General features: G+C 36.2%; 1 protein-coding gene across 2 annotated transcripts; it reads left to right on the top strand.

Annotated features, from left to right (window-relative positions):
- Positions 1-650: 650 nt before the first annotated feature.
- Positions 651-9,941, top strand: trim47 (tripartite motif containing 47). Of its 2 annotated transcripts, none has more exons than XM_028466104.1 (8): positions 651-904; positions 1,214-1,434; positions 3,494-3,539; positions 3,658-3,768; positions 3,840-4,064; positions 4,761-4,783; positions 6,326-6,447; positions 8,835-9,941. In XM_028466104.1, exons 1-8 carry the CDS (start codon positions 722-724, stop codon positions 9,362-9,364), a joined length of 1,461 nt encoding a protein of 486 aa, XP_028321905.1. In that variant the 5' UTR covers positions 651-721; the 3' UTR covers positions 9,365-9,941. The 2 variants fall into 2 exon arrangements, with proteins under 2 accessions (XP_028321905.1, XP_028321906.1); XM_028466105.1 differs by having other exon boundaries at positions 722-904; positions 3,673-3,768; positions 8,835-9,364.
- The last annotated feature ends 2,938 nt before the right edge of the window (positions 9,942-12,879 follow it).

Below are 12,879 nucleotides of genomic sequence, written 5' to 3'. Positions count from 1 at the left end.
AAAACACAAGCTCAAAGAGAAATATAGACTATGTGGCACCAAAATCCAGAAATATACAAAATAACACTAAAAACAGACAAATCAAGAAAGAAAAACACAAAATGACGGTAAAAACAACCACATAAATGTCATTATTAATGCTCAGATTGGCCACTATTCTAAATAATGACATGAATGTTGAACAAAGTTTACTTAAATCCAAAATAAATTTGTTCAATCAAAGAAAAAGCTTTTTTTTTTTATTTTTTTTTTATTGAAGTAATCTTGTTTTTATTTGGGCCATATTATGTGTAACACGTGTGTATTTATTAATCAAACAAAAATGAAACATTTCAATAAAAAAAACCTGTTTAATCAAAAAAAATGTGTTGAAATGCAATTATTTGTGTCTCAAATATTTTATATATTTTTTGGTATTTGAAATATTTAATTTTTGATTGGAGTAAACTTTTTTTTATTGAAAAACGTTTTTTGATTGAAGTGATTTTTTTATTTATTGAAATGTATTTTTAATTGAACAATAAAGACACAAATCTACCCCCATAATAGCTAGGATAAAGGATAATAGTTTATTGGGAACTGATCGAAAAATCAACCAAGGGAGGGTACAATACATAGCTGTGTTTCGATTGGTCAACGTAGTTCCGGAAGTCGGTCGAAACCCGCCCCTTTCCTCTGCTCTGCTTCAGCGGTGGCAAAGCAGTGTTTTTACTGTAAGAACATGGCGACTGCAGCACCTATTGCAGACAACGTGAAGAGCGACCTATCGTGTGCGATTTGTTTGGACCTTTTCAAAGATCCTGTGATTCTGAAATGTGGACACAATTTCTGTCGCCTGTGTATCTGCGTGCACTGGGATCAAAATGGCGAAGATTACGGGTACCAATGTCCTGTGTGTCGAGCCGTAAGTTTGATCACGACAAACTCAGTGCTACTCGTGTTTTACTACAATTTGAGCTAGCATTGTTCAAACAAAGGCACGTTAAAGCTAATACTGAAACACTAACGCATATATTGTAGCTGTATGCCGCTTGTATTCTCAAAACTCCCGTTTTTAGCGAACGTTATAGCAGCTAGCAGGCTAATTAGCCTTAGCTTAGCTGGCTAGTCTTGAAATCTTCATGTATTTCACTTGGCGAAAAACAACTATTTCGTTACTTTTGGAAGCAGTACGATTGTTTTTATTCTGTCGTGTTTATATTTTTGTTGGCAGGAATTTAGCAAGAGGACCTTCACTAAAAACTACGTGGTGCAGAATCTGGTGACCAAGCTCAACGACCTGGGTAGACTGGGTTCGACTCCTGCATCATCGTCCAAACCGGTCAAATTAGATGACGATCTATCGTGTGACGATCACGGAGAGGAGCTGAAACTGTACTGCCACACCGATAAGAGGCCTATCTGTGTCGTCTGCAGGGAATCCAGAGCACACAGGTTTGTTTAGTGGAAAAACACGCTTCAACCACTCAAGGCTACAACAATGCTAGCCATAACAACTCGCCTATTGTTCTAGATCACACTGAATCATGGGTTCTCTAACTATGATTTCTATTGTTCTATTTTACATTGCACTATTCACCATCTCATTATTAATCATTTTAATCAGTTTTGCGTTTAATTTTTGTGTGTGCATTTGCATGGTTAATGTGGCTCACAGCATCACATTACTTCCCATAGTGCCAAGTTGTTTGTAAAGAAATTCTCCACTGTTTTTAGTTACAAATGTGGCGTAAAATCTATGCCTAACAAAACGCGTTATTCTGAGCTGTATTTGTTTTTTATTAACTTTTAAAAATGGGACTACTTAACCGTTTGAAAAGCTAGATTCCGCCATCTTGAAATCACGGTATTGATGACATCACACACACTTATTTGCCTGTAAACATCCCATTGTTTACAAACCTTGTGGATGAAGTCCTTTTGGGTGGGAGCCGTTTACTTCTGAATTTGTTGCTACAGCTGTTCTGTGGAACCTCTAAATCTGTCTACAATTTGTTGTGTATGAACTGTAAATGTCATGTTGTGGACTGTTTGTGTGAACCGTGCGCCTTGGTGGGAAATTAGTTTTCCCATCAGGGATTAATAAAGTTTCTCTAATCTAAAAAGGACATTTAAAATATTTTAGTCCATAATTGTAACAACTGTGGAGGATCCCTTTAACCAAGTGCTTGTACTCATCCAAAGTCTAGCTTTATTGGTGTCATGCATTAGAAAAATTACCCTCACATCAGTCTTGCGTCCTAAGTAGCAGCTAATGGTTATTTATTATTTGCTGGTGTCACCTTCAGTTTGTCTTTATGTGCCTATTTGTGTACATGTTAGATAAAGATTAACTATATATTTTTAGAATAATTCCAGTAAATTATTTTCTGTATAGATTATAAACATTTTGATACCACAAATCCCCTCCCCCAATAAAAGACATTTTGTTTCTCTTTTAGAATTAGTGTTTGATCACGATTGTTACAGAGTTACAGATGCAGAATTTGTGACAAATTGCGGCGCCGTCTCAGACATTTTTATACTGCATTTTGTTTGAACTAAATTTATAGTTGAGAAAGTGGAAGTATATAATACAGTTGTTTAAGATTGTGTTGATTTTTTAAATAACTTAATCATAAAAAAGATTTTTAATCATCAGTAATATATATATATATATATATATATTTTTTTTAACATCAATTACTAGACATTTGAAGCAACCCCGTTTTGAATTCCAAGTGACCCAAAATGGGGTCACGACCCCAAGGTTGAAAAACCCTGGATTGTAACGACAAGTAAACTAGATGGTTAATTTATGAATAAGGGGTCGGTGTAAATAAGTTTCACTTATTACAATAATTACGTATTGTTTTCATTTGTATTTTTCTATTTATCTGTCCATAACTGTTTATTTTGGATATGCAAAATAAATATGAAAATAATACAAACCAACTAATATGAAGTAAATCTAAGATGCTTTAGAAGTCCCTAATATTTGCTCATTTTATTTTTCTCTTACTCACTTTGTAAATTAGTTTTTGATTTCTTCATCATGATAGAAAATGGCACCAGCAGCATTGTTTGGTTCACACACAGACAGCTGTATCAGCAAAGACATTGTGACACTAGCTGCTGCCGATAAGTGTTTAGAAAACAACGGCAAACCCTCGTTGTTTATTGGTTTGTGCATTCCATTGTTTATGTTTGCATTCTTCATTGTGTATAAAGTCCAGAGTAGAAAACGTCTGTAGTCTGAGCACATTATCAGGTTGGAACTCACCGTGAAGTTGTTCCGTTTGTCTTTTGAAAGAATTGAAGTAAAACAGATTCCGATGCACCGTGCTCTTTGTAATCCTAACTTTACTCAAAGAAGCTCATTTTCTCTTAATGTTTGGTATTAGGTAAGTGTCTATTTTACATAAAAGCTACATTATTTAGATCTTAAAGTTAAACACATTGTTGGAGGTTCACTTTTTTAACTGCTACTACATTATTTACCCTTTTTTTGCAGATCTCATCAAGTATCACCGGTGTCAGAAGTTATGAATGATATGAAGGTACGGTTAAATCAGAATTGACAGAGTATTTATTTATTTATTTTTCTTCCGACTTGTATGGAAATGATTTTTAGACCATTGACGGTGGTCATAGTTTAATAAGTTGATTTGCATGAAGAAATCTCTCATGCAGATCGAGTTCAAGGTGAGGGGGATGGAGCTCAACTGGCAGAAATCTCAATGCGTGAAGGTCATCAACACCGACGAGCACACGAAGAGCGAAGTCAGGGTATGACTTTAAGGAGTAATTTGATGGAACACGAGGAGTTTTTTTAATGTCATCGTTCTCATCTTGTTAAGATAAGGAAGCAGAGGCTCAAATCAAAAATCGAAGCGGACGTGGGTGCTTTGGTGCAGTTCCTACTGGATGAGAGAGACTCGCTGCTGGAGAGTCTGGATGCTGCCGAAGTCGCGTCTCTGGCCGTCGTCGACGAAAACTTGAAGATGGCCTTGAAGGAGGAATCTGCGGTGGATAAAGCCATAATGGATATCCACAGCTGCACCAGTGGGAAAGCTAGTTTTCAGGTTAGAAGAAATGCATAAAAGTACAAAACCACAGTTAAAATGCTGACTTTATTTCTGTTTTTTGATATAATGTGATTATGACATTTTTAAACACCTAAAAATGTTTTTATTTAAAACAAACTGCTGAAGTAGGGCTGGGCAATAAATATATATTGAGTTTTCTGTTTTGGTGATATAGAAAATAATATTGCCTGTATTGAGATATATGTATATATATATATTTTTTTTACAATCACACATTACAAATCATATCATACAAGTATTTATTATTTTTCAGTGTCCTCCTTTGCAATTTTTCCATATATTTTTTTATTGCTTATTTTGTATTATTATTAAATACTAGTTTTAGGAGTTGCTGCTTTCGTTACTTCTCAGAAGTGCATGAAAAGCACAGTTAGATGATCACTGATTGTGTCCTAACGCAGGCCTTCATCTAAACACGCCACACTAAAGATAAAGAACTCACTCACACATGCTGTCCCTTAGAGGAGAAAAGGCCAAAAGTGTTTCATATTGTGGAGCTGTTTGTTAGTAACTGTCTGTCACATTTTTATGGTAAGACTTTACTGAGTTAAAATTATGGAGATTTTTATTGTACATTGTCATTTTAAGAAAAAATATTGAGATATGAGTTTTGGTCCATATTATAGTGTTTAACATTAAACGCTGACTAATTGCTGTGCTTTGCTTCAACAGAAAATGTCTGCGATCTACAATGAGTGAGTATCTTTCTGTCCCATGTTTTGTCTTTTTTTTCCAGAGTATCACAGTACATATAATAATAATAATAATAATAATAATAATAATAATACATAAATTATATATATATATATCACTTTTTTGAACACTCAAAGTCGCTTTACAGAATTAAAGGATTATTCTTTCACTCTGGACTTAGTGGTGGTAAGCTACTATTGTAGCCACAGCTGCCCTGGGGCAGACTGAAGGAAGCGAGGCTGCCATAGTGCGCCATCAGCACACACTACATTCATACTAGGCAATGTGGGTGAAGTGTCTTGCCCAAGGACACAATGACAGATACCACTAGAGCGACTGTCCCCCACTGTGGTAACTGGAATTCTCAGTGGTCTTCCATCCAACTACTAACCAGGCCCAGAATGCTTAGCTGACAAGCTTGTATGTCCACAAAATATATCTGTACTCGTTGCTGTACATCTTAGTTGTAAAAAAGGCATAACAAGATTGATCCATTTTAAATACAAGAAGACCTTAATATATATATATTTTTTTTGTCTATTTCCTTTTATTATTTTTTTCAAAAAATAAGAAATTAAAAATAGAATAACATAAAAATAATGTCATTTATTTATTTAGCGCACACACACAAAAAAACACATTAAAGGTGCAAGGAGGGAACAAAGCCCAAAGGGCTTGTAAAAAAGCTCCGCCTATTTCAATAAACACAAACAATTTAAAACAAAGGCTAACAAACAAACGCTAATAAAGTCATGACACAAAATGCACAATTAAACTGTGATATATGGGGAAAACTAATATCTAAAAGTACACAAAATATTAATTGAAGATCAAAAAAGAAATACAAGCCTGAAACATATTCATATATACTTACACACATGAATACAAACATACATATTACATATATTACATGTGGATTGTAATAACGGTGGCATAGAGTAAAGTGAGAGGGCATGAAGTAATTCGGTGTAATGTATTTATTTATTTTTGATTCCGTTCATTAAATAAGAAAAAAAAAAAATGTAATAATGAATGTAGGATGATCCATGAATGGATAATGTGTTTTTTAACTGCCTTTTAAATAGTGAGTAGGAGGATATGGATCATACCGAATTCTACACTTTTCTAGGGAGGCATTCTGATAAGTTTTAAGGTGTTGCCCTCCGACATAAAAAAGAATTCTCACTGTTTTCTATATCTAATGACAGGGACAACACGTGCTTCTTGTCAGCCAGTTTTATTCCCAATATTTTTCATTTTATCCCAAAAGGAGACCCATTTTGTCCTCATCTTTGTAAATGTACCCATTTGAAAATTAAGCAAGAAATTTTTTCATTGATATATTTCATTCACTGTTTATATCCATTCACTTATTGTGGGAGGATTGTGATGTTTTTTTTCTTTTCGCTGTTTCAACCATTGTTCTAAATCATTGTTATTCAGACCCCCCATGAGGCAGTCATCTCTGTTCCCAAAAAATAAAAGTTTACAAATTGTCTTTTCATCATTTAATTTGATTTAATCTCTTCACTTCCTTCCTTCAGGGTGATTCACTCCAAGCCTTTCATGACCCTGGAGCCAGTGAACTGTTCGGCTGAGTTTTCTGAATTCTCCAGACCTTTTCAGCTCATCATGTGGAAAAAGATGATGCACGTGCTGCACACCAGTAAGTCTACAAAACTCACCTGAGTGTATGAACTCAATCCAGCTGTGCTAGCTTTAGCTGTGCTATCTTTAGCAGTAAAGTGAAGTGACTTTTCAACTACTGGTAATTTGTAATTGTGTTGAGCTTATCTTCAGAATAGCCTCCTCCTCTTCTTCCATTGCGTATGTGTCGTCTCCCACAAGGTTTTGTCCTTGAGTGCTAGCCAAGTGTGCGAAAGTGTTTTAGCCTAAACATTGTTTTATTTTTCATGGAAAGATTGTTTTATGTGCTGGATGATAAATCTCCAGATGTTTTTTTTTTTTTTTTTTTCCAAACCATGATAAAGTTTTTCTCTTTGTTGCATCAAAACCACACTTTGTTTAGAACATAATTTTTCAACCTTGGGGTCATGATCCAATGTGGGGTCACCTGAAATGTCAAATAATAATAAAAATGAAATAAATTACTGATTTAAAATTAAAAAAAAAAAATTTTTTTTTTAAAATATTTTTAGTCATACAGCGCAGGAAGAGGCAGAAAGCTGTATTATAAAATTAATTATAGAAAAATTCTTATAAATGGCTGTATTATACTTAAAAATAATAATGCATTGGATTTATATAGCACCTTATTTTTAGTCACTCAAAGCGTTTACATGGCATTATTCTTTCACTCCACACTGAGTGGTGGTAAGCTACTATTGTAGCTACAGCTGCCCTGGGGCAGACTGACAGAAGCGAGGCTGCCATAGTGTGCCATCAGCCCCTCCGACCAACACTCACTCACACACACACTCACCACAAGGACACAATTACTTGGCTAGAGCAGGATTTGAACCCCCAACCCTTTGCTTATACACTTACCACTGATCCACAGTCGTAATTCTAGAGAAAATTGTGATATAAAAAGGGGATCATGACCCTAAAAAGGTTGGAAACTGGTTTAAAACAAGAAAAGTCAGGGTTGCACTTTCAAAAGCTATAAATTACAGACGTACAGAGACTTCCTATTAAGGAAGGTGAGGACTTGACTCAACTAATGTACATACACAACACTGAAGTTAATGTTTTTCTACATTTCTTACACATTTTAATGTGGTCTACTGTAGTTTTCTTTTTAGCAGACTCGGCACACAGGCATGTGGCTGGGGAAGAAGTTTTTGTTAAAAAGTAAAATGGGAGAGCAGATCTCTCATGGTAGGGGGAGGGAACCATGCGGAGTCTGGTAGAAATGTGACTGAGCCATATATCACTCTGCTCAGTGACCTGGAGGTCATGTGAAAACAGTGCACAGTTGTGGGTATAGTTTCAGGCATGTAGAGTATGTAGCTTACAAAAGACACTGAAAAATAAAGAAACATCTTTCAACATGATAGTGATTTTTAACCATAGTTCTGCATAAGCAGGGCTGTCAAACTTAGTTTAGTTCAGGGGCCAAATACAAAGCACTTAATGTCAAGTGGACCGCAGATTTCAGGCAATATTAACATCAATGTGCCCCTAGTTTGCCCTTCATTCAATACGTCACAGAGTCGACCAATAAGTGATAGATGTATCAGTCCCTGCAGGATCTTCATTTTAAATGTCCTTAATTTTGTGACCATTTTCTATTTAATTTAGTGACAATTTATGGAATAATTTACTGAAAATTACAGGATTTTGTAAAAATTGCATTTTTTCCTGAACAATTTGCGATCAAGATCGACTCCAACACGTGATATTAGCACGAAAACCCTGAGTTTCATTGAATTTGTATTTAGAGGGACTGAGATATTTTCCATCTACACAATGATTTATGTTTTCTGTCATTTTTCATTTTTCCTAATTGGATGAGGGAATAAAGGGGAGAGATTTTTAAGGCCCATCCATGAAGTCGTCAAAAATGGTTGTCCATTGTCCTTTGAATCTGTGATAACACAGTGTCAATATTGTAACAATTAGTTTAAAATGGCAAATAATGGGCATGAAAAATCGTGAATGTGGTTAAATTGGCAAAAATAAGCATGAAATATGGTGGAGGTTAAAAGTGACAATAATGGGTCAACATATGCAACATGAGGCGTAAAAAAGTGGAGGAAAGGTTTTATAAGTGCCTAAAATATCTTGAAAGTGGAACAAAATGTGCAGAAAAGTCACTGAACTTTGATGGAGAAGTGATAGAAATGGGAGTAATGTAGCAAAAATGCATTAAAAGGAGCGCAAATATGGTGTAGTTGCAGAAACAGGTTTTAAAAAAAAAAAGGGCTCCAATTGTTCATAAAATATTGTTAGTTTCTTGAAGGCTTCTGGCGAGCCCCTCCCAGTGTCTCTTGACCCCAAATTTGTTCCTGACCCCAGGGTTGAGAACACCTTGCTTAAAGGATAGTTGGTTAAATTTCCTAACGTTAAACCTCCTTTGTCTCTCCTCAGTGCCTCAGAACCTGACCCTGGACCCGGACACGGCCCACCTGAGCCTGCTCATCTCTGACTTCGACACTAAGGTGGAGGAAAGCCACGTTCGCATCCAGGAGCCGGACCTGCCCGCTCGCTTCAACCGCTTTTTCGGTGTCCTGGCCACAGCCCAGTACGCCAGCGGCCAGCACTACTGGGAGGTGGACGTGCGGGACAAGGGCGTGTGGTATCTGGGTGTCACCACTGAGTGCAGCAACAGGAAGGGCTTTGTTAGCCTCACACCCTCAGCTGGCTACTGGAGCCTCTGCCTCCAAGACCGGCTCTACGCCAACGACGAGGACGGCCGCGTCCCCGTCGCCGACTACTGGAACTCACCTCGGGTCGGTGTGTACTTAGATTATGACAATGGACGACTGAGTTTCTACGATGCTGTAACGATGAGAAGACTTTACCTGTTTGAAACGTGCTTTGATGAACCCGTGTGCCCTTTCTTCAGCCCTGGGAAAAACGATCCGAGCAGCCGACTGCAGATATGCCACTATTATTAAATCTGGGGGAATAGATGCTAATTTAATACCAATGGTTCATTCATCAAAACGTAATATTGTATTGTTGGCTGGATGTTGATCCATAGGCATTAGGTTAGCTGTTAGCTGTTTAACGGAGGCATGTACTGTAGGCTTAGCGCCGCAATGAGAGCTATATTATTAAATCTCATCGTATGCTAATGCTAATACTTAGCCCAGTACCACTTGTTGACTTTTAGCAGAGCATTTACTTAAATCTGGGTTTTCCCGTCACATGAACTGTTAGACTTTCAGGGATGATTGAATTATTTACTTTAAACATTCCCATCAGTGTATCTTTAATCCCATTCCACTTTAAACATTCTTATCTTTCAGTTTGTTACATCATAAATAACTTAAAAATTCTTATGGGAGGTGCTTTGAGGAAATCAATTTTCGCCGTGAATTATCTTCTTTTTAATATTGTTTTAAGACTTAAAGTGAACATATTTTTTAATTCTTACTTTTTTTTGCTACAGTTTTGATTTTGTCCAAATTTGTTTGTAAATTTAGAAAAATTTAAGGGCGATATTAGTTTGTCGAATGTTTTTTTTTTTTTTTCCTTTTTATGAACGTGATCATTTCAAGGGATTTTGATTTAAAAAAAAAAAAAAAAAAGTTTTTAGAAGTTTTTTTTTTTTAATTTTCAAACTTGAAGAGCATTTTAAAAGTTCTAAGCTTACGTTCTTGTTTCTGATAGTTTTTGACTTATTCTACTCCGTTAAGTATTTTTTTTATTGTTTTTTGCCTGGATCGATGTGAACAATGATGCTCACTTTATTGCAAACAATCATTTATTATTGTGAAGAAAAGTGTTGTTGATTTTTGTTCTGTAGGCTTAAGAATGTCGGCTGCCAAAGTTGTTTTCTGTTTCTCAGATTAAAGCAAGAAAAACCTAATGTTGGCTGATGCTTTTAATACTCGTATGCACTTATCACAAGATGGAAATTGTTCTTTTGCTATAAATATTCTGAACCCTATGTAGTACTAGCTAAAACCCCATGCCTAAACAATACAAATATACATCAAAATGAATCAGTTTGTCTAATTTACACAGTACATAATTATATGGTGAAAATTAAACAAAGTGCTGCAAGTGTTTAATATTTATTAGAAATATTTAACATTTACAGCACTTTGTCTAATTTACACGGTCTGTGGTTAGCTGCCTTTAAATTAATATATATATATATATATTTTACCTTTTATGAATAAAAACCTTCAGCATAGACCGTAACTGGCTGTGTAAGGGACACTTTGGTTATTTATTTATTCTAAGTAAGGCTGTGGTATATCATTAATAAAAAATTACACCCAAAAACAAATGTAAAGCATAGAAAAGTGTTTTTTGCATTTTTTATGCAAGTAAGGCATAAAAATGGGCAAAAAAATTCAAATGCCTCAAAACAGAGGTGAGGCAAGACTACGGCATTAAAACAGGCTAGAAAATTTCAAAAATGGAAGAAAGGCATTAAAATGGGCAAAAAATTGTGAAATGCCTCGAAACAGATAAGGCATGTAAACGGGCAAAAAAATTTAAAACACCTCAAAACGTGGGTAAGAATATAGAAAGGCATGAAAACGAGTGGAAAAAAAGTCAAACCCCTCAAAACGAAGGTAAGAATATAGTATGGCATAAAAATGGAGAAAAAAATTCAAACGCCTCAAAACGGAGGTAAGGCATATTTTTCAAAAAAAAATGCAAATTGAGTTAGGACCATCATTAGAATCTAAAAAGTACTGCAAATATAATGCACATACTTAAACATGGTTAAGAAAGCAGAAAGGCACAAAATTGACCAAAAAAAAAAAAATCGCCCAAAATCAGAGGGAAGGCATTTTTTTCAAAAATTTAAAAAAATAATTATTTGAGTTAAGACCATCATTAGACCCTAGAAACTAATGCAAATATAATGCACATACTCAAAATGCGATAAAAAGCAGGAAGGCATAAAAAAATTACAATTATAAAAAGTCACTTAAAATCGGAGGTACGGCAATAGGAAAACTTTTTTTTTTTAATTTTCAAAAAAAAACAAACAGTTAAAACCATCATTAGACCCTAAAAAACTACTGCAAATATGATGCACATACTTAAACAGGGCAAATGAAGCAGTAAGGCACAAAAAATGACAACAAACTAAAATCATCCAAAATAAAAAGTAAGGCTATAGCAAGGCATATTTTTTCAAAAAATTCAAAACAAAAAAATTGAGTTAGGACCATCATTAGACCCTAAAAACTACTGCAAATATGATGCACATACTTAAATGGGGCTAAGAAAGCAGTAAGGCACAAAAAATGACAAAAAACTAAAATTACCCAAAATCAAAAGTAAGGCTATAACAAGGCATATTTTTTCAAAAATTTCAAAAAAAAAAAAAAATTGAGTTAGGACCATCATTAGACCCTAAAAACTACTGCAAATATGATGTACATACTTAAACAGGGCTAAGGAAGCATTAAGGCACAAAAAATGAAATAAAACAAAAATCACCCACAATCAAAAGTAAGGCTATAGCAAGGCATTTTTTTTCCAAAAATTTCAAAAAAAAAAAAATTGAGTTAGGACCATCATTAGAATCTAAAAAGTACTGCAAATATAATGCACATACTTAAACAGGGATAAGAAAACAGTAAGGCACAAAAAATGACAAAAAAACAAAAAACTGCTCTTCTCCCTGTACACCAACAGCTGCACCTCCTCTCACCAGTCGGTCAAACTCCTGAAGTTTGCAGACGACACGACCATCATCGGTTTCATCTCTGATGGAGACGCGTCTGACTACAGGTGGGAGACAGACCGGCTGGTGTCCTGGTGCAGCCAGAACAACCTGGAGCTCATCGCTTTAAAGACAGTGCATGGAGATGATAGCAGACTTCAGGAGGAACCCAGCCCCCCTCACCCCCCTCACCCTGGGAGACTCTACAGTGAGCTCTGTGGAATACTTCTGCTTCCTGGGGACCATCATCACTCAGGACCTCAAGTGGGAGCTGAACATCAGCTCCCTCATCAAAAAAGCTCAGCAGAGGATGTACTTCCTGCGGCAGCTGAAGAAGTTCAGTCTGCCAACAAAGATGATGGTGAACTTCTACAGCTCCATCATCCAGTCCATCCTCTGCTCCTCCATCACCATCTGGTACGCTGCAGCTACGGCCAAGGACAAGGCCAGACTGCAGCGTATCATCCACTCTGCAGAGAAGGTCATCGGCTGTAATCTGCCCTCCCTCCAGGACCTGTACGCCTCCAAGATTTGGAGGCATGCAGGAAAGATTGTGGCCGACCCCTCCCACCCCGGTCATAAACTTTTTCAATCTCTCCCTTCTGGTAGGAGGTTTCGGTCCATCAGGACCAGAACCTCCAGACACAAAAACAGCTTCTTTCCCTCTGCCACCATCCACATGAACACACCCCAAGTCACCCACTGAACCCCCCCCCCACCCGATCACCACCTCCATGATGACATTATCTGCTGCACTGTATATATATATATATT

This window comes from Gouania willdenowi, chromosome 14 (assembly GCF_900634775.1).
Source record: "Gouania willdenowi chromosome 14, fGouWil2.1, whole genome shotgun sequence".
Lineage (NCBI taxonomy): Eukaryota > Metazoa > Chordata > Actinopteri > Blenniiformes > Gobiesocidae > Gouania > Gouania willdenowi.
Note: the sequence above shows the minus strand (reverse complement) of the source record. Positions and strands in the feature narration are given on the sequence as shown.

What these genes read in the sequence shown, in the direction of transcription:
- trim47 (XM_028466104.1), top strand. Translation starts at nt 722, where the DNA reads ATGGCGACTGCAGCACCTATTGCAGACAACGTGAAGAGCGACCTATCG. An exon ending in AGGGAATCCAGAGCACACAG is followed by an intron (nt 1,435 to 3,493) that starts GTTTGTTTAGTG and finishes CTTTTTTTGCAG; the next exon opens with ATCTCATCAAGTATCACCGG. An exon ending in GATGCACGTGCTGCACACCA is followed by an intron (nt 6,448 to 8,834) that starts GTAAGTCTACAA and finishes GTCTCTCCTCAG; the next exon opens with TGCCTCAGAACCTGACCCTG.